General features: G+C 36.9%; 2 protein-coding genes across 2 annotated transcripts; both read left to right on the top strand.

Annotated features, from left to right (window-relative positions):
• Positions 1–14,284: 14,284 nt before the first annotated feature.
• Positions 14,285–15,790, top strand: LOC141640171 (uncharacterized). The gene is made up of 2 exons (XM_074449059.1): positions 14,285–14,492; positions 14,589–15,790. Exons 1-2 carry the CDS (start codon positions 14,285–14,287, stop codon positions 15,788–15,790), a joined length of 1,410 nt encoding a protein of 469 aa, XP_074305160.1.
• Positions 15,791–16,187: 397 nt separating this feature from the next.
• On the top strand, positions 16,188–17,488 carry LOC141640166 (uncharacterized). The gene is made up of 4 exons (XM_074449053.1): positions 16,188–16,317; positions 16,387–16,736; positions 16,845–16,937; positions 17,003–17,488. Exons 1-4 carry the CDS (start codon positions 16,188–16,190, stop codon positions 17,486–17,488), a joined length of 1,059 nt encoding a protein of 352 aa, XP_074305154.1.
• The last annotated feature ends 8,899 nt before the right edge of the window (positions 17,489–26,387 follow it).

Raw genomic sequence — 26,387 nt, 5'->3', positions numbered from 1 at the left:
CACTAAACTTTATACTATTTAAATGTTGTTTCTTTATTGTCTTTTGATTATCATTGCCTCTGGAAACCGAGATGGTGACATCTTTATACCTGAGTGGTCCTGGTAAGGCACTTGGAGTATGGGGGTGTCACACTTGCACCACCAAGGTATGCAATACTTTTATGGGTAACATTATGGGAAAGGGTAAACACAAGGGATATGATATGAATGGAATGCCATGTCTTGGAAGGGAATGACCCGTAACTTATATCGTAATTGTTTGGACGATATTTTTGAGATCAAGATATCTTATTCGCCATTCACAATAGATAAACTGCTTATGAGAGTTGGGTTGGGGTGCAAATCATGGAAGGGCACTTTACCCTACATTTTGGCGGAATGGTTAAACAATTGAAAACATTAAGATCATGGAAGAAGAAAAGGACTATGCAAAGGAGGGCTCTCTTAGTACGCTAAGTTTTTCGCGTTGGAAAAGGACATTGTTTTTATATTCGCTTTTATTGTTTTTTCTGATTCTTGAGAACTTTCTGGGACACTACTCACTGTAGGTCTCTGGGATTTTATCCCTTCTTACTAATAAAAAAAAAATCATCATATGAATATATGATGTACGCAATTTATTCGATAAGGAAGAAATAATCAGATTGATACCTTATAAATTCTAACTATGTGTGATTAGATGATGATGGAGTACTCATAGGTGGTTACAAGATACAGATAAATGTGAATAAGCCCTTAAAAATTGTTGGGGTTTTTCCATTTGTGCCCGTATAGTTTTCACTTTTCTCAACTGTATCCCTGCGCCTGACACTTTCCCAATTGTACCCTTAAACTTAGTTAGTTATTCTCATCTGTAGCCAATCTACCCTAAACCGTCTATGTTGCCGTGAAGTGTCAACATGGCTTTTCCTTTCCTTTTTTTTTATGCCCCCCATTTTATTCAATATTTTCGTCCATAACTTTCCTCCATTACTTCCCCTATATAAATTACTAATCCCTCAATTTTATTTCATTAATTTCCCTTATTCCGGACAACAATTATGAATAATTAAGGGAAAAAAAGAGGGTGAAGGATCCAGACAACAATTTGGAAAAAAAGAGGGTGAAGGATTTTGGAGGATTAATGAAATAAAATTGAGGGATTAATAGATTATATAGGGGAAGTAATGGAGGGAAGTTGATGAATAGTATTTTAGTCGCTTTTTACCCCGCATTTATATCTTATTACGACTCGAATTTGCGTGCTTAATTGTTTAATTAGCTCATTTATTTACTAATTTATAATAGGCAAATGTTAAAAATCACCCCCAGGGCGTTGTTTAAGCTAAAGAATAGGGACAAAAAATAATTAAAAAATTAATAACTCCCCTTGTATTATCACACCCTTGATATGCGCAACAATAATTTTTCAACTTCTGCAACTTCTAACCTTATCACTAAATAGAATAGACTCCATTGACGGCTCCATCACCAAAACTTCCTCCCACCTCATATTTTGTGTGCCAGCTTTCTACCCCAACCCATTCCCTCCGACAACCTCACTCTTCAGTCCTCAACCCTCTTTTAACCCTATTTCCGAAAAGGGTTCACCATTCCGGTGTCTATTGGTTCGGGATCCGGGGGCGAAGCCGACAGAGTGACCCAAAAAAGGGCGAAGTCGCGGTGCCGAAAAATCGAACCCTAAGCCCTTTTTCGGGAAAATATCTCGGGTACAAAAAGCAAGGAATTTGATTTAACAGGTGGCTCTTGTGGTGGTTGTGATAGTTGATCGGTCTTTGAGGTTAGGGATCGAGCTTTGCAATCTGTTTTGGTTGTCGGGGACGATTAACGGTGCAGTGGAAGGGGATAGGAATGGTCGTCGGAAAGCGGCGACCAACGCAGTGAAGTTTTGATGGTAGTGGGTGATGGTTGGTACTGATGATGGTGGTGGTTGGAGTAGGGTGTTAGTGTATGGGTTTTCATTGGTGGGAGGAGAAAGGAAACAAAGTGGTCCAAGGTGACTGTAAATGTAATAAATATATTTTGTCTGTAATTAGAGTTAACGAATGCCACCGGGGCGTTCATTATCAGTCTCCTTTATAATAATGGTTGTCGTATTTATATTTATTAATTAGTCGGAATTTTTATTTAATATTAGTATTAATATCACTTTATTTTAATAATGTCTAGGTAAGGAGGAGTAATGAGACAGAGAACGAGTAAAATGAGACGGAAATGAAGCGGGTTAAGACGGAGTCACGTGAAATGGTGAAAGAATGTGTTGAGTCATTCTCACGAAGTCAATTTGCCTATTATTTTAGGCAAAATCACAATTCCAATTACCTCTGCTATTTTTCGTGGGGTTTCACCACTATCAACCTCAATTAACATCGACCTAATCACAATTGGTCAAAGTATTGACTCCCACAACCTTCCATCATTATTCACATTCATTTCCTTCACAAATTACCCACCATGAACCCATTTCATCTCCTTAATTACCTCCACCATTACCATATTCCTTCGCCGAAAACCCGACAAGCGCCCCGCATGAATCAATTCGGCTCATCTCCTACACCACCAAGACTCATCACCACTCACTAGTGTTATACGTGAGATATCGATTGTCAATAGAATGAGAATGTATTTCACAAACGAATCAATAAAACATAGAAATAATATAATGGTAAACATGTTAAAGTAAATATTACAAGTGTATATATATATGTAAAATAGAAAAGGAAGAGCTTATCTGTATAATCGATGGATAGAAAAGAGACTAGTCGTGGCGTGATAAAATCACTGCCCTAAAGTTGAATTTGCCCCGCTCGATACACACGGCCTCTTAGCAACCAACTTCCCAGGGTTATACGACTTCCAAGTCTAAGGTATACGACAAAGACTCAAATTGAGAATTACTAACAGAACGTTGCCAAAATCAGTTATGAATGAAACATATTTGAGAAGGAGTAGATTGAGAAAGAGTAGATGGGAGAATGTGTTGTGTATAGAAATGTCATAAACATAGAGTATTTATAGGAATAATAAGAATAATCTAGAATTGTATTTATGATTTATCTTGTAAATCATTCTTATAAAATTGCACAATTTGTATAGAAAATACAATAATCAGTTTTAGAAGACTGATTAATCCGTATGGAAAAACCGCGACAATCAGTATAGAAGACTGAACTATCAAACTTGGAAATTGTGCAAAAACCACATAGAATTTACTTCCATCAATCCGAATTCTACCAATGTGGGATAATAAGAGCTTCTTTTGAAGCAACACTTCCAACAATCCCCCACATGATTCAAAAGAAGAGGAAAGGAATAGCTGATATAAGGCAACGGAACGTAAGTCTTAAGATGACAATGTTCCTGAGGAATTGAATTGTCACCCAGTGCATAAAGTTACCTGCTACAACTGTATTGAGTTGCTCTCGACATTGGACTCTCCATGGTGGTTTGTAAAGATAACTGCGCACAAACCTCCATTCGAATCTGTGTTCGTCCTCGCGAAATGTCATAAAAGATGCCCCTCACATGCCTGGGATCTCGTGAACGCTCTAGAGGTCCTAAAGCCTAAGAACCTCATAAGGGGGAGGGCATTTCCCCCACATTCACATAGGTAAGTCCATCAGGTTTGACTGTCCCAAACCATCCTTAAACAAGGACTATGGACTTATTAAGAGCTTAGCTCAACCTTCCTCACATGACAGAATTAGCTCAATATATAGAAAAAATACTACATCACTTTTATTAAAGATAAGAATGGTAGTAGTATTCTAGCATGAGATCCTCGTGACTTCGTTTGACCCATTGAACTTGGTAAACCCAAGTGGGGGAGCCCCGTCACGATTCACTCCCAATAGGCTTTAAACCCATTCTATGTGGTGACACAAGCACCAACTTCTACCACGACCACTGGTAACAGATCTCAATATCCTGTCTCAATGTGCACGAAATTCTCACGTGGTACCACATTATTTTACAGCGCTTTATACTTGTCATTTGCTACCTCAGCGTATTCTTAACCATATTTTTTAGGGATCCACTTCCTCCATAATGAAATTCAACCGAAATGCTTCTTCGCCATCGGCTAGCTGTCCTGACAAATTTTAATACTTTAAATTAAATGTCATTGTACAAACATGTATAATTATACTACTATAACAATAATAGTAGCCTATTATTATCACCATTCAAACACTTTCATAAATGTTTAGATATATCAAGAGCATATGCCATTATGCCGAAAACAATATGCTATATCCCAAAATTGTCACAACTCTCCGTTACATTAACGTGTACATATATTTGAGACTCTTTTCACATTTCTCTAGGGTTTTTTTTATGAAAACATTTAGGAGTAAACTTTCACACATGATCATGGTTCTCATTCAACCCAATTTTTATTTGTCTCAACTTATATGAATACATGTCGTTAATAATAAAGCGTTAAAGACAACCCTCATATACACATATGCACAAGTCCACTAAGAATGACTGAGTTATAATTTATCAATGAGATTAACTCATGTTAAAGATAACCACAAAAAAAAGTGAGAAAAAAAATATATCCATTTTACGGACAATATCCAATAATGTCACAAGAAAGTAAAGGGTAATCTCACTTTACTTGGGATAACTCGATTAACACCCCCACAAACCAATCAAACAGAAGCCGAACATTTTTATCTGAGTTCCTTTTACTATTAACACTCACATGATTGTAATGCATATCACTATCATTTGACAAAGTAAATGCACAATAACAACCAATCAAACAATACATTCATGTGCGTATGAATATATTCATTAATCGCAACAGACGAAATTTCCGTTGTCTTATTTAGAGTAACAGTGCAAGATCATATATAGTAAGACATGCACCTTGATCTTAAAACACCACACATTCTCAATCTTCCACATAAATGAGACATTATTTACTGCAAAAGAACGACTTTTACCTCTTCTTGATTCAGTATAAGCATTTAACCCGATAAAAATAATTACTTAAACACATGTATTATCAGACAACCATTCATGACTAATCGGAAAAACAAGTTTATACAATCTCAACGTCAAAAGGTTCATATCTATCAATTAATCTTAACACTGAAACTCAGTTGTCTTAGAACAACGATAAGGAGAGTGTTACCTTCACTAGACACCTCCACAGTCCACGACTTACTCAAAGCCTTAACCATACATACACTTGAGAACAAATCAATTAACGATTCTCATGACCATGAACCAAATTAGTCTAAGCACGAAATACTTTAACTTATGATTTCAAGTCAGACATCAAGCCATACAAGAGATCAATTTAAGCGATTAAGCCAATCATGTATAGAACATATGAATAATCAAAATAATTAAATTGCTAGTCAACATCTCATTTACTAAAGTCAAGTTAAATGAACAATTGCCAAAAAAAATACAAACTTGTGAAACAGTGTCTTCACGCAATCATGAATTTAAGAAGGAACAAGAGCAAATTGACAAAATTAGCGAATAAGTACGTATATGATTTATGTGAATATATTCATGTTACAATTTTCCTCCATAATGACAAATAGAGAACAATAAAACATTAGGGTATTTACATTGTACATAATGCGACCATTAAGAAAACAATGCTAACATTGCCTTAACAAATTTGGTTACACTACCACCAATCGAAATGATAAAAAATAAATAAAAAAATTCAACTTTAGAATGTTATACGCGAGATATCGATTGTCAATAGAATAAGAATTTATTTCACAAACGAATCAATAAAACATAGAAATAATATCTTAATGTAAATATTATAAGTGTATGTATATGTAAAATAGAAAAGGAAGAGCTTATCTGTATAATAGATGGACAGAAAAGAGACTAGTCGTGGCGTGATAAAATCACTGCCCTAAAGTTGAATTTGCCCCGCTCGATACACACGGCCTCTTAGCAACCAACTTCCCAGGGTTAGACGACTTCCGAGTCTAAGGTGTACGACAAAGACTCAGATTGAGAATTACTAACAGAACGTTGTCAAAATCAGTTATGAATGAAACATATTAGAGAAGGAGTAGATTGAGAAAGAGTAGATGGGGGAATGTGATGTGTATAGAAATGTCATAAACATAGAGTATTTATAGGAATAATAAGAATAATCAAGAATTGTATTTATGATTTGTCTTGTAAATCATTCTTAGAAAATTGCACAATTTGTATAGAAAATACAATAATCAGTTTTAGAAGACTGAGTAATCCGTATGGAAAAACCGCGACAATCGGTATAGAAGACTGAACTATCAAACTTGGATATTGTGCAAAAACCACATAGAACTTACTTCCATCAATCCCAATTCTACCAATGTGGGATAATAATAGCTTTTTTTAAAGCAACACTTCCAACAACTAGACCACCGGAGTAATCGCCTGCTCCACGCACCACCGACTACAACAATGAGCAGCCCAGAAATGAACCCAGATCGAGTTGCCACGACTCGATTGCGGCATCGAAACCCGAGTCCAGCTGTTTGGACCGATGCCACCAACATCAATCACCAGATTCGACCACCATGGTCGACAACTCTCTACCACCGTACATCGCCATAACCAGCCTTCACCATAAACAACCACCATCGTCACCAAACCCGCATTAACCACCTTCACTATGTTCATCTACCATTCACCATCTCAACAATAACCACCGCGACTCCCATCAACCACCATTCGAAACACCAGCAGCAGCACCACAACCTATGCTCAATTCCGCCATCGCGCTCTGAGCCGGCCCACCGGCTGTCGCCTCACCGGCTCCCAATCCGCAACAAATCTCAAGATGGCTCTCAGCCTGTCAACCGTCTGCCGACACCCTCACCGGCTCTAAATTCTATCAATTTCACCTCAATTTTCCAGGAGGTTTTCAGCCGGTGCACATCCGGCGGCCGGTGAGCCGGCTGGGACCTCTTTTTGGCGTAATTCAGATTTCCTTTTTTTGTTTCTCCTTTTTGTTTTGTTTTGAACGACATTTCCCCTTTCCCCCTTAGTTTCATTTGGATCGTGTAAATGTGTTTAGACGGTTAGGTGAGATTATTACAAGTATTATTATTATTATTATTATTATTATTATTATTATTAGATTATTAATATTATTATTAGTTGTATTATTAGTAGACTAGTATAAAAAGATCTCACACATTAGAGAGGACACACTACCAATTAGAGAATTAATTAGAGTAGTTTATTTTATTCTCTCTCAACCTTTTTAGAACTCTAAATATTTCCCTCTCAATATTTCTTCAATTAAATTTGTAATTTTTCCTTAATTTTAGTTTAATCGATCTCTAGTTTATCCAAGTTCTACAATTCTTAATAGTTTACATCTAGATTAGTGGGTTGCAATTTGGAGGAGGAAGAGATTCATCCTTATTATTACAATCCAAGTTTCCATCTTTATTGATTGTTGGTATAATTCTTCCTCTTATTTTTTTTCCTTTAATTTCATTTGTTTACAAAACAGCACTAAACAAAAGATTAAAACGGCCTCAAGGGAAAAATCCCCTGAGGCTAAAAACAGATAAAATTTAAACAAATAAATAAATAGATTGCCTCCCCGGCAACGGCGCCAAAATTTGATGCGGTCGTTTCTACACCAAAAATAAAATACCTAAGTACTACTAACGAAGTCGGTAAAGTAGGGTCGATCTCCACAGGAGGCGGTGTACTATCTATTTGTCGATTTATCCGTCTAAAGTCACCGATGGGGTTGAATTGATTGTGTTGACTAAACTAAAAAGGCTAAAGAAGAGAAATGAATAAGAGAATTAACAGTAAGAGGAAGGAAGTATGCTAAGAGTCGGTCCACCGTGGCAAAATGCTATCGATCTATTATATCGGGAATATTAAGGCGATTAGACTATTGATAAGAAGAGCTATGGTCGTCACCTTTCGGTCCTTAAACCGCCCTAGAGTGTAAAATGACTTAACTTTCGCCCTCACCGCAATACCCTATTGTAATTAAGCAAGCCTTCCCTTCCAATCTTTCGATCTAGGTCGGGGTTAACTAGAATTATTGGTCTCCTGCATGCATACGTTCGACTGGATAACAATTAAATTGCCTAATACAATTCCTATCGCCGAGCTAATCTATTTAATACAGTTAAAGCATCGCTACCACGGCTTCCCTAATCCTAACATACTAGGGGGAATTAGCTACTCATAAAATAAACAAGAACAATAAATAAAGGAGGAGGGGGAATAATAAACATTAAATAAAAGGAGAGAAAAGAGGGAAGAAATTACTAATATAAATGATCCTAAATGAAAGAACAAAAAGCAACAGGGAAAGTGACAGGGAAAGTAACGTATGTTGATCCCCCCCCCGGATTCTTCGATTCTGGATGATTACAAATGACATCCCTAACTCCTATTTATAAGAAATTAGGAGTAGGATTAAACCTAATTAACGAATTAAAGCTTAAAAGCCCAAATTAAGATAATCCACTCGATCGAGTAGACAAATCACTCGATCGAGTGAACTTGACACAAAAACCTGCTCGATCGACTTAGAATGTCCTCGATCGAGTAAAGGCATATAAGGAACTGGTCGATCGACTTAGAATAGAGCTCGATCGACTGATTATTGACTCCTAAACCACTCGATCGACTAGAAAAGCACTCGATCGAGTGGATCTTGACATCAATGACTTGTAATTCTCGTTAGTTTGCCTTGACTTGTCCCTTTAGCTCCCAAAACACCTTCACGCATCCCAAGACAGCTATAATTCCGCTCCAAATCATCTCTTCCTCCAAATGCATGCTAAACGGACGGTAAATAGCTCGATTTCACTCCTTTCGGGTTCATTCCTACAAATAAGACAAAATAACCCAAAGTAGCATATTCGGGGCATTTCGTAGCGTAAAACCACAATAAAAGCATAGAAATACGTGCATAAAATAGGCTAAAAAGACTATATAAAATGCACGTATCAAATCTCCCCAAACCAAACCTTTACTCGTCCTCGAGTGAACTCAAAACTATACGCTAATGGAACGGAAAAATAACTCAGAGCTAGCTACAAATGCCCACTTAAGCCAATTTAATGCAAGCAAACTAACTCTTATAGCTAGACAGTCAAATGCAAACGAGTTATAAGATGTTTATAAAAGTAGCTGAACCGTCGACCTTGCAAGACCTTTAATAGTGGACTCTCACGGGTCACTCTTCTCTCATGAAGCAAAGGGTGAGCATATAAATGTAAGAGAGAAAGAAAAATAGTCGCTCACCTAAACTACGACCCACATAACTTGCATGCAACTAATATGATAAACAATTCAACTACCGAACATACATTCCAACCAACAAGGTCCTGCCACAGCCGAGGGCTTACAAAAATATGGTAAAGTGAGGCAATGGGTAAGAAATGGCAAAACATTTATGGGAATGTGGAGGTATAGGTGATCAAGCTAGTACCTAAACAAAACCATATGAAAACATCCGATTCCAACTCAATTATGAAATAAGCACATGCCCTTCACTTGGCATAAAACTCACCAAACCGAACCAAACATACTCCTCATATGAAATAAGATAGAACATAGGAGTAGAAACCGTTTCACCAAACATTTTTCCATTTTTCTTTTTTTTTTTTTTTTTTTTTTCTTTCTTTATTTTTCGGTTTCTTTTTCTTATTTTTTCGAATTCTCTTTTTTTTTTTTCTTTTTTTTTCCATCACGTTTTTTTTTTGAATTCTTTTTTTCAACATCCTCCCTTTCTTCATAGATTACCAACTCCGATTCAATAGAATATGCGCCAATATTTGATACAATGAAATATATACCGCAAAACAACAATCTAAACTAGCTTGACAAGGCAGGCTAAATTTGGATGTAGCTAAAGGGTCAACTGGCAAATTTGGCTAATGTGGAGTTTATGGGTAAAAATGAAAGAAAGGGAAATGTAAGCACCTCCCTGCATGTGACACCAACCACTAACCCGAATGTATGACGGCAAAAAGCAATTGAATTTCATATACGTGCAAATTGATGAACATGTTATGCAAGGAGTAACTACTCACAATCCTACATGAAACTGGTCATAAATGACACCAGTTTATAAGGCTCTAAATCTTAGAAATTATAAGTAGGTTGCCAAAAATTCAGGTCAAGTCTATTCGTTCAGCTAAATTTAAACATGAACTCGTAGATTATGCAACAGACAAAGCTAAAAGATAACAGTTTAATGCAAGGCTTAAGCAAAAAGACAGATATAGAGCAATTTCATCATGGAAATCGACCGTTCCGACTCAACCTATATGCTAAAAATAAACGTGATTTTTTTGAATTTTTAACAATTTTCTGATTTTTATTGAATTTTTTGAATTTTTGTGAAATAAAAAAAAAAAAAAAACATGCAAACAGAAAATTAAACGTGATTACTGAAATGCAATGAAAACGAAATGCAGACACAGATATGGATGCATAACCTCCCCAAACCAAACTGTACAATGCCCCCATTGTACCAAAACATGGAAAGGAAATGCAAACTGAAGGAGAAGAGAGAGTAAATGCGGAAAACTTACAAGATAGCGCGAAATAAGGGACCTCCCCAAACCGACCATGAAATGGGAGGTTCCTAAGGGCCCGGAAAACCGTCTCAGGAAGCTAATCCAAGTCAAATATACTCGATGTCCGTCCAACAGTGGTCGATCGAGTGAGTGGGCGCTCAAAAACTGCTCGATCGAATGGTGATGTGGTCGATCGAGTGGTTTTGTTTCTGCAGGTGGTCGATCGAGAGGATGGTCTGCTCGATCGAGAAGATCTCTCAGCTAAAGTGCTCGATCGAGTACAACAAGTACTCGATCGAGTGATCCTCAGCGTATTCCTGCAAAATGCAATGAAAAACAGCCCGCAAACTAACAAAAACAAGCTTACTGAGATAGTCTATGGTATAAAACCATTTATTACAACTGAAATTGAATAAAAACAAAATAAAATCTCCGGGTTGCCTCCCGGGTAGCGCTAGCTTCAGTCAGGTCCCAGCTCGACCTTCTTTTTTTCTTCGAGCCTTTATAATTAGTTACAATCAAAACAGCTCAAAGCGCGCAAAGAATTTGTCAAATAGCTGCGCATGTGCTACACAACAGCATAAGTAGCACCATAGTGGAATAGCAAAGTAGGAAATAAAGATATGTAAACATTTAAGTCTAACAAATTTCCTATGGTCGCTCCTAAATTTTTCCACAAAATATAGGAGCGAGGGAGCAATTGTCAAATAAGTAGGGCTCCATTTCAGATTAACGAATTTACAATGATAAGGACGGTGAAAAATCGTTAAATTGTACGACCTACTAGGAAGGGGTAAAGCATTGGGATGCGCAGCAAAAGTCAACTGAGGCAATTTACTATTAAAACAAACAATAAATAAATTATCGTTCAATACCTCAAGTTGATCACTCTCAATGACGGAATCATAGATAAAAGAATTCATTACCTCTTCCGTGCTAGGAGTGACTACCGACTCACTACCTCCTTGTCATCCTCGGTGGAATTCGTCCCCAGTAAATCTCAAATCAAGTGCATCTAACTCGGCTTTGAATAAGGGGGATTCACCATAACCGTTATCATCGTCAAAGTCGTCATCTAAATCAAGCCCAAATGACGAATTACAGCTCCCAATGGCCAAATCAGTCGATCGATCAGAATTATTACTCGATCGACCAATTTCTTCCCGCATTTCACTCGATCGAGTACAAACATCACTCGATCGAGAACTATCCTCCTGCATGTCACTCGATCGAGAAGGGATATTACTCGATCGAGGACTGTCTTCTGGAAAATCACTCGATCGACCAATAATTGTCACTCGATCGAGTGATTCCTCCTGTACAGCGCTGAAATCTTCGCGTGGGGTAGTGAAATATGATAGGAACTCGTCGTCCGAGTCATAGAAGTCATCCTCATCATTGGGCAACACGGTTTCCTTAGGAGAAAAACCGCTCTCAGCAAGATAAACCTCTTCTTCTTGCATCTCAGCTGTTAACTGAGCTATTTGTGACTTAAGCGCAAGGATTCGAGTATCCATATCCCTATCACTCTCTTGCATTTGTGACACAAGCATTCTCATTAAATATGTCAGCTCCGCGATCTCTTCTCTCTCCATCTCGGCTGCTAATTGAGCAACTGCAGACTCGAGCTCATCAAATCGCGAGACATATTCTTGCACTTGGAATGCAAGTGCCTCCATCAAGGATTTCAGCTCCGCAATGTCTTCTTCTTGTATATCAGGGGAATCTTGTTGCGGTGGCCATTGATAGGGCGGATGTGGCGGCACAACTACAGCTGCATTGTGCTCAGCAGAACCACATCTCCCGTAGCAGATCACCGGCTGTTCCATATAATGGGACATCGGTGATGGGCCAAAGGTACTCAAGCCTTCCCTTTGACTGGCTTTCACCTAGAACTGTCTAGGTAGTACCTGTAAGGCCTATCAAAACAGCACTAAACAAAAGATTAAAACGGCCTCAAGGGAAAAATCCCCTGAGGCTAAAAACAGATAAAATTTAAACAAATAAATAAATAGATTGCCTCCCCGGCAACGACGCCAAAATTTGATGCGGTCGTTTCTACACCAAAAATAAAATACCTAAGTACTACTAACATAAGTCAGCGGTAAGTAGGGTCGATCTCCACAGGGAGGCGGTGTACTATCTATTTGTCGATTTATCTGTCTAAAGTCACTGATGGGGTTGAATTGATTGTGTTGACTAAACTAAAAAGGCTAAAGAAGAGAAATGAATAAGAGAATTAACAGTAAGAGGAAGGAAGTATGCTAAGAGTCGGTCCACCGTGGCAGCTATCAGATCTATTATATCAGGAATATTAAGGCGATTAGACTATTGATAAGAAGAGCTATGGTCGTCACCTTTCGGTCCTTAAACCGCCCTAGAGTGTAAACAGCTTAACTTTCGCCCTCACTGCAATACCCTATTGTAATTAAGCAAGCCTTCCCTTCCAATCTTTCGATCTAGGTCGGGGTTAACTAGAATTATTGGTCTCCTGCATGCATACATTCGACTGGATAACAATTAAATTGCCTAATACAATTCCTATCGCCGAGCTAATCTATTTAATACAGTTAAAGCATCGCTACCACGGCTTCCCTAATCCTAACATACTAGGGGGAATTAGCTACTCATAAAATAAACAAGAACAATAAATAAAGGATGAGGGGGAATAATAAACATTAAATAAAAGGAGAGAAAAGAGGGAAGAAATTACTAATATAAATGATCCGGAAATGAAAGAACAAAAAGCAACAGGGAAAGTGACAGGGGAAAGTAACGTATGTTGATCCCCCCCCCCCCCCCGGATTCTTCGATTCTGGATGATTACAAATGACATCCCTAACTCCTATTTATAAGAAATTAGGAGTAGGATTAAACCTAATTAACGAATTAAAGCTTAAAAAGCCCAGCCCGCAGCATAATCCACTCGATCGAGTAGACAAATCACTCGATCGAGTGAACTTGACACAAAAACCTGCTCGATCGACTTAGAATGTCCTCGATCGAGTAAAGGCATATAAGGAACTGGTCGATCGACTTAGAATAGAGCTCGATCGACTGATTATTGACTCCTAAACCACTCGATCGACTAGAAAAGCACTCGATCGAGTGGATCTTGACATCAGCAGCTTGTAATTCTCGTTAGTTTGCCTTGACTTGTCCCTTTAGCTCCCAAAACACCTTCACGCATCCCAAGACAGCTATAATTCCGCTCCAAATCATCTCTTCCTCCAAATGCATGCTAAACGGACGGTAAATAGCTCGATTTCACTCCTTTCGGGTTCATTCCTACAAATAAGACAAAATAACCCAAAGTAGCATATTCGGGGCATTTCGTAGCGTAAAACCACGATAAAAGCATAGAAATACGTGCATAAAATAGGCTAAAAAGACTATATAAAATGCACGTATCAACGAGTGACCAACCACGTGAAGAAACAACGTGTAGGAAGTGGTTTGCTTATCATCTTATAGAGAGATCACCAGATGTTGAATTTCCAACGATCTTATTATCTGGTAAGGCATTTCACCAATTTTTAGTTGATTGTTATATGCTGGTCGAATCGCATAGGCTCAATTTCATCCGTTTTAACCAAGATCGACTTCGAGTTGATAATTATAAGAACCTCTCAAATACTGTTGGAAGAGGAGATGTTGAGCCATCTTCGGCGGGTACTCGGTTTATCGTGCCTTCTTCTTTCCCCGGAGGTGACAAGTGGAAAAAAGCAAATTTCATTGATACCATGACTATTTGTAAGTGGTTTGGTTATCCAGATTTATTCATCACTTTCACCTGTAATCCAAAGTGGCCGGAAATAGTACGATTTGCTTCTAAAAGAGGCTTGCGACCCGAGGATCGTCCAGATATTGTGTGTCGCGTCTTTAAAATGAAGCTCGATGAGTTGATTAGGGACTTAAAGGATCGACATATTTTTGGAAGAGCGCGAGGAGGTACTACCAATTGCTAATATTTTAACTTAATATATCATTTATGACATAACATTACTGTACAAAAATCTAATGACATTTATTTACGTTTGTTTGCAGTCGTCTATACTATTGAATTTCAAAAACGTGGACTCCCTCATGCCCATATAGTATTGTTCCTACATCCGGAGGACAAATTCCCTACAGCCGCAGATGTCGACAAAATCATTTCCGCGGAGATTCCTGATCCGACTACAGATCCCGTCCTACATAGTGTTGTTTGCGAGTATATGCTTCATGGACCGTGTGGTAAAGCAAAGCCCTCATCACCGTGTATGCTCGGAGACAAGTGCTCAAAATATTACCCAAAGCCGTCCACCGAGAGAACAACGGTTGACGGTGATGGGTACCCTATATACAAGAGAAGCAAGAAAGGAGTTACAGTGATTAAAGATGATGTGCCCCTGGGAAATGATTTTGTCATTAAATACAACTCTCAGTTGTTGTTGAAATATCGGGCTCATATCAATGTCGAATGGTGTAATCAATCTAGATCCATAAAGTACCTATTTAAGTACATTAACAAGGGCTCTGATCGAGTTACCATGCATTCGTCTTACACACGACGTAATGAGGAGGACCCTGGTCGATTTGATGAGATTAAGAGATTTCACGATTGTCGATATCTCTCTGTATGTAAAGCCGCTTGGAGATTATTTAGGTTTGATATCCACTACAGAACTCCTGCCGTTGAAAGGATACAATACCATCTTCCAAACGAGCAACCTATTGTGTTCCACGATGATGATTGGGTTGATGAGGTTGTAGAAAATACTTTGCTCGGAGTGTCACAATTTCTTAATTGGATGGGCTGTAATAATTCGACAGTAGAAGAGATGCAGGTTGCTAAAGAATTATTGTACTGTGAATTTCCAACCAAATTTGTTTGGAAAAAGAAAGTTCGTCAATGGAGCCTTAGGAAAAAAGGATTTACAATTGGTAGGTTGGTTCACGTTCCGCCGCAATGTGGTGAGTTGTATTTCATGAGAGTACTATTGAATCACGTTAAGGGACCAAAATGTTTTGAGGATATTAGGAGTGTGAACGATTTTGTTCATCCGAAATTTAGAGAAGCATGTTATGCATTGGGTTTAATTGGTGATGATCGAGAGTATATTGCAGCTATCAACGAAGCAGCTGATTGGGGGTCTGGCTTCTACTTGAGAAATCTGTTCGCGACGTTATTATTTTATGGCACTTTGTCTATGCCGAGCAGTCTGGGACGAAACTTGGCAACTGCTATCGGACGACATCCTTCATAGGCAACGCACCGTTCTTAACAATCAAGGTGTGTCTTTATTTAATAGTAAACATTTACCTCTATTTTAATTAGAAGAACTTTAAAACAATTCTTCATATTTCGCATTCTTTCCTTCATCTATTCTATGAATTTATTGCTGCAGTATATAAAATCACATAGATAATATTGCAACTTTTTTAACCACAGATTTACAACTTACCGATGAAGAGTTGTAAAATTATGAACTTATTGATATTGAAAATTCTCTTCAAATAAATGGTAGTTCACTTCGTCGATTTAAGGGAATGTTGTTCCCAGACATGTCTGCAACGGCACATCATCGAAATAGTTTAGTCATGGATGCGTTATCGTACGATAGACAGTCCTTAAGTGAAGAACATGAGATTCAGCTATCTTGAATGACTGACGAGCAGAGGTTGGTGTATAATGAAGTTATGGAAGCTGCTTTAAATAACAAAGGAGGGGTGTTCTTCGTTTATGGATATGGTGGAACTAGGAAAACTTTCCTTTGGAGAGCTTTGTGTGCCGGTATGAGAAGTAAGGGCGATATTGTTGTAGCTGTTGCGTCAAGTTGAATTGCAGCAACTTTGATACCAGGTGGTGTAACAGCTCATTCCCGGTTTGGAATTTCCATTAATGTAATGGAGGACTCCATCTGCTCCCGAATTAAGCTCGGAAGTGATTTAGCGGAACTTTTGATACGTGCTAAACTCATAATATGGGATGAAGCACCAATGACTCATAGGCATTGCTTTGAGGCCCTTGATAAAAGTTTAAAAGATGTAATGCGTCTTTTGCACGTGGGAAATGCTGAACTGCCGTTTGGTGGGAAAGTTGTGGTATTCGGGGGTGATTTTAGACAGACATTACCGGTTGTTTCAAAAGGAAGTAGAGCAGATGTTGTGGCTGCATACCTGTGTTCATCGTATTTGTGGTCTTTCTGCAAGGTATATATTTCTTTCTTTAAATATCAATATTACCGTTTTATGTGAGTCTTACTTAAATTATTATTGTCGTACTGTATTTAAAAGATATAAAACGTATACCACGTATAGGTACTTAGATTGACCAAAAATATGCGATTGCAAGTTGGTAGTTCAAGTGACCAAAAATATGCGATTCCGAATGGCTCTTGGAGATTGGAGATGGTATAGCAGGCGGTGAAAATGATGGAGAAGTTGATCTAGAATTACCATCCGACTTACTCATTCAGGATGTGACGAATCCTATTAAGACATTAGTAGATGTCACTTATCCGGATCTGCTTGCACAATTGTGGAATCCGGAATATCTCCAACAAAGGGCAATCCTGGTCCCTACTCACGAGATTGTCGAATCAGTAAATAAATATGTTTTGTCGCTTATTAAAAAGGATGAGAGAATTTATTTAAGCTACGATGAGGTGTGTAGTGATGATAGAGGTACAGGTGACGGTGACATTCACTCTACTGAATTCCTCAACAGTATTAAATGTGTCGGACTCCCGAATCACCAATTGAAGTTGAAGGTCGGTGCTATGGTGATGCTTCTGCGAAGCATTGATCAATTACGTGGGTTGTGTAACGGTACGAGACTAATTGTGACTGATCTGGGGGCACGCGTGATAAGATGTACTGTCTTAACTAGTAGTCATAAAGGTGATAGAGTGCATATTGCTCGACTAACACTTACTCCATCGGACACCAGTACGTTTCAGTAGAAGACAATTCTCCATCGCTGTTTGTGTTGCAATGACGATAAACAAGAGTCAAGGGCAGTCTTTATCTCAGGTCAGCATCTATCTTCCAAGACCAGTGTTTAGTCATGGCTAGCTTTATGTCGCACTTTCCAGGGTCATCCGAAAAGAAGGCTTAAAAATTCTAATTTGTGACTCAGATATGCGTACTTCTACTATGACTACTAATGTAGTGTATCATGAAATTTTTCAATTTTTAGAATAACTTGCATATGTTAAAAATGATTATTAGATTATATTTCTTTTATCCGGATGTAAAGTTTTTTATGTATGCAATTTTTATTTACAAGAGTAGATTACATTATTTCCTCATAAACCAGTGCATGTGAACACGTGTTTGTAACAAATTTAAACATTAATTATGTAGATCGTTGATTTAGACCAACTAGATAAGTACAATAGAAATGCAAAAAAAAAAAAAATATACATTCAAAAACATTAATACCGGCCCAAATACATACCCGTGTAATTTTGCACGGGTTTAAAACTAGTTTCATTTGTTTACATTTACTTTCCTTACTTCTAGTTATTGTTTGATTGTTTGTGCTTTGATTTATCTATTTGTTGTTAGCTTATAATTTTCTCTTCCTTGTTTATGTTTCCAATTGTTGTTTCTCACCCAAAGATTGAATCTTTGAGTTGTTGAGTTAAAGTTTGTGCTTTTTTACATTAATTTCATCTTAATTAAATTATTCCCTTAGTTTTGTTGGTTATTACATGTTAAATTGTAGAATCCAATTTTCGATTATTTCCATGCTTAAAGAATCCATCTTTATTAATTATTTTGTCTTAATAACCATGATTAGTGAGTAGTCCTTTTACTAGGACTCGATTATCCCCGACATGAGTTTTCTACTTGGTTAAGACCCACTTAATTGGTCATTTTAGGTGGTGGTAAAGGAGAATTAAGGGGATTGATTTGTGTTATTAACTTGTTGGAATTCTCTTCTTGTCCTTGACCCTTGACCATTGGTGAGAATCAATTAGGTGAAGGATGGTGTGATTTTGGCTTGTCTTCCGTTAACCTTGGTTGAGACCGAAAGGGAGAACCTTGGGAGAACACCCCTAATTTTGTGTTTGAAATCGACCCTCGAAAGAGGGAGTGAGATGACCCGGATTTGAGACGCGAGCTTAATGAACCTAAATCTAGTTTGAACCACCCTTGAGATGATGCATGATTTTGGGGGAGTTGAAACTCGGAATTAGGTACCCGACCTTCGAACCCGAGAGGGGGGTTGGAAAGGTTTACTAGTGTCCACTCACGAGACCGAAAGGGAGGTGTTTGGCGACCTAGAGCCGTCATCCTCTTTAACACTACCTAATCGACCACTTAACGGGAAATTAAACTTGTAAGAGCAATTGTCGGTGGAGAAATCGGGTCCTAGGCGCATGGGTACCGTTAGGAAAAGCCATGTTGGCAATTCCATGTTGACACTTAACAGCAAAACAGTCGGTTTAGGGTAAATTGGCTACAGATGGAAATAACTAACTAAGTTTAAGGGTACAATTGGGAAAGTGCTAGACGCATGGGTACCGTTAGGAAAAGTGAAAATCACAGGGGCACAGATGGGAAAAACCCAAAATTGTTTAGATATTTCCGAGATCTTTGATTGTGAGTTGCAACTTATTATTATGGTTGGATTTCCCAAATTACCCTTTATCACTTATTTGTTTGGAATTTAAGATTTAGGGGGGAAAAGCAAAAAAATTGAAGTAATTTACCATTATATCCCGGGTGTTACTCAAACTGGGTAATACCCGGTGTCGCCATCTCATTTTCATTTTTTTTTTCAATTATGTACTACGATCCTTCCGTTTATGTCATTTCTTTATTTATGATTTTAACACAAAGGCTAAGAAGAGAGGAGTGAACCATTTGTAAATGATGTTATTAAGTGACAACTCTCATGAGTGAACAATATGTTATGTGGGTGATTATCCTTTAAAACTATTTCCAGATAGAAAGGTAAATAAATGGATGAGACCCATAAATAGAATAGGCAACAAATAATCGGGACAGTACGAGTAGTTTTTCGAGACAGTGTCTCTTATAGTAAAGATGAACTTCTTATTTTGTCATAACCAGTAATTAATTATGTAGAAAAGGATAACTATGTATTTTTTTTTATTAATATAAGGGATAAAATCCCAGAGACCTACAGAGAGTAGGTGCCAAAAAATTCACAAGAAGCAGGAATATAACAAAACGAGTACAAAAACAAACAACTCATCCTTTTCAATACGAAAAACTTGCGTACTAGTATCACGCACCAAGCCTTATTTGCATAATCCTTTTCTCCTTCTATGATCTTAGTGTTGTCCAATTGTTTAACCATTCCTCCAAAGTGTAGGGTAAACATGTCCTCCATGATGTGCACCCCAATCCAAAACTCAAGAGCAATTCATCCATTATAGAGGATAACTATGTATGGAGTACTAAATAAGATGGTTGCACGTAAATCATTGTGAATAATGTCTTCTGAAACCAATATATTTACTCGGTATATTAATTCTCAGATAAAAAACCTGTTGTCCAAGACCTTTGCAAAATTCAACCCTACGCACCACGTTATTGTCACTAACTCACTGTCTCAACTTCATATAGGAGTAAATTAGTTTTCTTTGTTCATATCCAATGTTTTGCAGAGTAATAACAATCTAAAAATGGAAGACATATTAATAGAGTCAAATAATGTCGAGTTAATTAGTTGTGTTTAGTATATTTTTGTTACCAAATTCCGGGTTTTTAATATGAAATGTTGTATATGCCGGTTGATACACTTTGGTTAACTATAATTGTCATTGGGTTATATGTCTTGAGGTTGGTGTAACTGTATTATGTCGGTGACTTGAGGAGATCGAAGAAATCATTTTGCCAATGCTAAGTCAAAGAGATCGAGATATAGACAAGTCAAAGTCAAGGGGTCAAACCCGAGCCATGGTCAACCAAGGTGAAGGAGGAGAGCCAAAGCCCAAATGTAAGCCAAGGGAATAAGTGCAAAGTCAAGAGAAGCAAGTAAAAGGAAGAATTGAAGCCTTGACATGTACAAACAAGAGCCAAAATGAAGAATTGAAAACTCGGTTTCACAAGGGTCAATTTCAAACAAGTATATATCGAGTTCTAGAGCTCGTATCGACGCAAGGCCAATTGGAGGTGAAAGATTGTGATCTTAGCTTTCCCATGGTAGGTTATACGCCTCATTTGTCCAAGAAACGAGGGAGATATGGCTTTCGAAAGATGTTGTTGTCAATCTGAAACGCAGCCTGCGCAAATGTGCGCAGCCTGCGCTCTACTCTAAATATCGCAACTCTAGTTCTGTGTTTTGGGCTTTCTTGAAGGACTTACGCTAGATTCTCGTGCCTCCCTATATATATCTAGAATTTTGAGATCTAAAAACTCTCCACTCTCATCTAAAGATCCATGTTTTAATCCTTAAGCTTGTAATAATTAGGAAGAATTCTCTTTAATTTATGTTAAGCATTCTTCAATTTGTGGGTTGTAAGACAATTATGAGGAGCTAATATTTTCATTGCTTGGCGTAATTTGGTAGACACTACTTTCCTTAAGTTTTGTAAGAATCTCTTAATCTTTCCTCAATAGTTATTGCATATTCCTTGAAATTCATGTTTATGTTGGATGTTATTGTGTTAGGAGTAATTGACCTTGCATGTTAATCATCTTACTATTGCAATCCTTGTAGCAAGCTTGCATCTTTATGAATTTGGTTTAAAGTTTGTATCTTTGTGAGTGGAATTTGCAAGTTAGTTCTTGGTTAGTTGGATTAAGCCTCCTAAAGGATTAATCTTGACTTCTTTTATTTGGAATTGATCTTAATGCTCTTGTGTGGAAACCCTCTTGTGATTTTCAATTGGGTGACCATATAGGTAGGATTAACTACCCTAGTTTAGGAGCAAGTAATCACCATCTTATGAAAGTTGTTGAGTAATTGTTGAGAGAAGAAAAGAGAGGATCTTTATGCTTAGGAAGTAGTTGTTGAACCATGTTACACCAAGTTTTTCTCTTATATTGATTCTTGCATACTACTTGTTTGTTGAATTGTCTCAATAGGAAAGTATCCATTTTTACTCTTTTTCATGTTGTTTCCAATCAAATGCTTTCTCCATTTATGTTTTCTACAAGTTGAACATTGTGAATACCCTTGTTTGTGATTAGTTTAAATTGTTGAGTCTAAATTGTCATTAGTGTCTTAATTAGTTAGTGGAGTCTTAGTTAGTGATTGTTGGCCAATAGTTTACAATTCGAGTCTTTAGTTAAAGGTCTTTCCCTTGGGTTCGACCCTAACTTGCCATTTTAGTACCTTATTTTTAGAAGTTAGTAGAGTCTAGTTAGGTCTATAAATAGTTAATTTGATAGTTAATTCTAGTATTAACGACAACCGACAATTTCTTATCACATACTTGATCCATTCCAGATATTTGTTTACCTTTTTATTTTAAAAATACTTTGTTGAGTTACTTGGTTCTTCCACTTTGAAATGTTTACTTGAGTGAGATATATATGATGTGAGTAGAGCATTGCTTCATATGAAATACATTTATTTATAGGAGTGTTGCGTGTTTGGATATGATGAGTTTTAAAGCGGTAAATTGCATAGTTGATAGGATTCTTGCATGATATAATTGTTCATTTGGTACATGTTAATATGTGAAAAAAAATTGGATGAAAAAGAGTAATGTGTATGACATGTTTTGATAATGATTGTTACATGTTAGTGTGTGAGGGGCACTAGCCCCCTCCTTTACCATTTCAATACCGTATATATGTTTGAATTTCATTAATGCCATAGCAGGTTGTGATTATCAATAGTTGTTAGTAAAGTAGCCACTAGTATAAGAAAAGTAATCCTTAGTCGGAAATTGCAAACCATAGAGAGGCACCCAATCGAGTGCGAGCTAGTACTCGACCGAGTACCAGTCACTCGGCCGAGTGAACCCTACTACTCGACCAAGTGGACAAAATTCCAAAAACTTGAAAATTTCTGGAAATGAGTCACTCGGCCGAGTGGAGAGGGCACTCGACCGAGTGGACTGACACTCGACCGAGTGCCATTTTATGGGCTGTAAATTTCGCAAAAAATGCGTTATTACCTTATTTGTTGCATTTTCTTCATCATTCCTTATAACAAAGATACCAAAATCTCTTTAATTTCTTTTTATAAAAATACTCCATTGTTAATGATTGTTGCTTGAACTTAAACTTTCTACTTCGTTTTATTCTTTTAATTCTTGTTAATTAAAAAATGTGAGTGATTTCTCATTGCTCTTAATTTGTCTCAATTTGGTCTTGGTTGAATTTACGCTAATTCCTTCAAATTTGTCAATTAATTGCATGTCTGTTCGATTCATGATATTTGTCGCCTTTTTATACCGCTTATGATGTCAAGTGTAAAATTTTATTGAATTTTGCCCGAAGATTTTATAAATCCGAAAATATGTATTCTCGAGTCAATAATTGATTTGATATTTATTGCATGGTTGATTGTTTAACAAAGACTAATGCTTTGTTGTTATTGTTAACTCTTATCATACACTTGAAATTTTTATTTTGAAAATTTTGTCACAAAACCTTTGAAGCTTAGATGTTAATATTTGAGTTTCGATTTATTTTAGTGCTTAGAACTTAGTTTAGTTGACTAATGAAACTCAAAAATCTTGTCATGCTTAAGTTTTGACTTTCCTTTGTCAACAACGACATGTATTATTTTGAATCGGTATTTAATCTTAAAATGTTGTCCAAAATCTTTTGAAATTTCGTCTTAAAATGAATGTTTATGATTTTTGCACTCATAACACTATCTAATTGTTTCTTGTGTTGCATGAAACTAGGAGTTTTGCCTTAAAAATAACCTCTTAAATTTTGACATGTATGTTAGTTGTATCGAAAAATGACCTAATCTTGATTTTCATACTTCATTCTTATCCAATGTTGTAATAGAGATTAAAATGCTATTTAATGATGTTAAGAATGGTCTTAAATTTTGAAAATTTTGTTCCAGATTTTTCTTGATTTAGTTGATTAATAAGATTTCAATTTTGTTAATAACGTCATGTATTGTTTTATATCGAAAATCTTGCCTTCAAAATTTGCATCGCAATATACTTGATTAGCTTTTAAATTTTGTAAGTATGATTTCCTTGTTTTGTGGTGTTATGATCCTTGTTAATGATGTGCTATTTTGCTTGATTTACCTTGTGGATTGTATAGTTTTGATGAGTGAAGACGTGTAGGCACCCGTAGCTGTGATTGAGAAGATGTGAAACGAGAGTGAGTCAGCGAGCTTGTTAGGGTAATTGGGCAAGTTCTAATAATGTGTGATGAGTGGTGTTGCATTTTGAGAGTTATGAATGTGAAATATTTTTTTTATTGTGATTGATGTGAGTTTGTTCAATTTATGTGGGTTTGAGTCGTGTAAGTAGATAGGTGTATGCTTTTGTGAAAGAGAGAGTGAGAGTTGTTTGATGAATGAGGATGTTATTGGTTCTAAATTATGGAAATGGTTGTTAGTGATTAAACTGGATTCGATAAAGTGGTAATGTGGGTATTGTGAGTAATGGAATTGTGAAAGAAAAGGAGTGATGTATGTAAGAGTATGTGTTGACAACATAGAATATGAAAATTTAAAGATATGAGGACGTAGCATGGTTATTGACTTTTGAGGAAATAATCTTTTATGTTAAGCGGTGATATTGGTGACTTTGCGTATAATTTACCTTGAAAATTAGGAGTATGAGAAAGTGACTTAAGCTTACGTAAGGTGTCTTGAGTTGAGAAAGATGATTGTATGAGGCAACTTGTGATTAGTGAGTGAAGTGTAATCTAGGTTGGATATTCGTTAACTGTTTAAACTAATGGATAGTGAACGAGGTTTGAATTGCATGTTAAAGGATATTGTTATTAAGCCTGACTTGGAAACCTTGGTTGGTAGATAATTGAGATATATGATGGTAGATTTAGTATTACCAAGTTGGTTTTCACGGTCATTGGAATAAGGGTATGGCATGTAATGTTTCAGGGTCCAATCATATTGTCGAGGTAGTTGATCATTCATTCATGTTATAGAGTGTAACCGTTTAATTGAGTAGGTGTGTTAAAGTGTGAAAGTGGTTGTGTGGGAATCCGACCCTATGAGTGGTAGTATAGATGTTGTAAAGTTGTCTCCCAATCGTCAGGTAATAAAGTAATAACAAGGGCCGAAAGGCAAGGCAACCTAATGAGATTAGAACAACTCATTAAATTAAAACAACCCATCAAATTAGGATGGTGACATGTACACCCTCAGCGGCGAACCGGTGTGCCAGAGCCAGGCCTATGCCGCCAGATCAATTGAAGAGAAGAGCAGAGAGCGATTTCAGTTCGGCACCGCATCGAAACTGAACCACTTGCTGCAGCCATGGTGAAGCTTGAATGGTGAAAGTAATGGTGTTTGCTGATGAATTAAATATTGTGGAAAGAAAAGAAGAAAATGGACAGATTAATTTATGTGAGTGAAGAGAAGAAGAGAATGGTGAATATTCCTCGTAAAGACGGAATAAGGATTATTCTCAAGTACCGGTCAATTAGGTGCAGTGTAGGAAGGATGTAGGATATATGGGATTAAAGAGAGTTAATGCATAGTATGGAGTAATGTAAGAAGGGTACTTATAGTGTGGATTATTCTCATTAATTCTCATTATTATTATTATTATTATTATTATTATTATTATTATTATTATTATTATTATTATTAGGAAAAATTGCAAATTACTACCTAGTATAACGAGTATTTTTCGAAATACTACATATTATACATTTTTATTCAAAGTACTACCTCCAAAGTTACAACTTTTCCCGAAATGCTACCTAATAAGCTTAATTAGCTCTTAATTAAGGTAAATTAATCAAAAACTCATAAATTAATATTGGACACCCATTTTACCCTCTTTAAACACCCATTCCTCATCATCTTCTTAACTTTTTTTTTTACCACCACTAAAAATATGCCCCAACACCACCAAAAGCACCGCAACCACCATCAATAGTATCACATCAGCCTAGTCCCGCCATCTTCAATATTCACCACACCTAAGATCATCTCCCACCTAACCACACATTAATAATCTGGCAACATTTACACTGTATCTACCACCATAGCGCCACACAATTCCCACCTTTACCTTACAACTACCCCATCTAAACCACCATCACCACACCCAAAGCCCCAACTAGCGAAAATCTTAGATCTAAGGAGTAAGATTTCCGAAGGTGCAATGACATCCTAAGGTAGTGTCGTAGTGATGTGGGCGACTAGTGGGAATGACAGTAGTGGTGGGTTTATAGTTGTTTCCGAAGGTGGTGACAGTTGATAGTGGTGTTCTGTGGAGGAAGAGGGTGCAAGAGAAAGGATTGATTAGTAAGGGGTAGTATTAGTAAGGGTATAATGGGTAGTTCATTTTGGATTAAATTAGAAGAGGAGAAAAATCCATGAATCCACCTTATAATGTCAATTAAGTGCTAAATCTAATTGTTAGGTAGCAACTTAAGAAGAGTTGTAGTTTTATAGGTAGTAATTTGAATAAACAAATATAATATGTAGTATTTTGCAAAATTTCAACTATGATAGGTAGTATTTTACAATTGGGCCTTATTATTATTATTCAACAAATTGTTTTTTTTTGAATGGATTTATTCAACACTCTTTTATAATGTGGCATTGGATGTACATAAGTAACATAAGTGCATTATTATTCACAGAATGGACAATCAAATCAACAAAAATAATAGGAAAAAAATCAAGAATAATAAAAACTGCAAACTGTACATGTGTGATATTTGGCAAAACTACTCAGCACCAAGGTGTCTAAT

The sequence above is a fragment of the Silene latifolia genome, chromosome 2, assembly GCF_048544455.1.
Source record: "Silene latifolia isolate original U9 population chromosome 2, ASM4854445v1, whole genome shotgun sequence".
In the NCBI taxonomy this organism is placed as follows: domain Eukaryota; kingdom Viridiplantae; phylum Streptophyta; class Magnoliopsida; order Caryophyllales; family Caryophyllaceae; genus Silene; species Silene latifolia.
The sequence above is the reverse complement of the archived record's forward strand: the minus strand, read 5'-3'. Positions and strand labels throughout refer to the sequence as shown.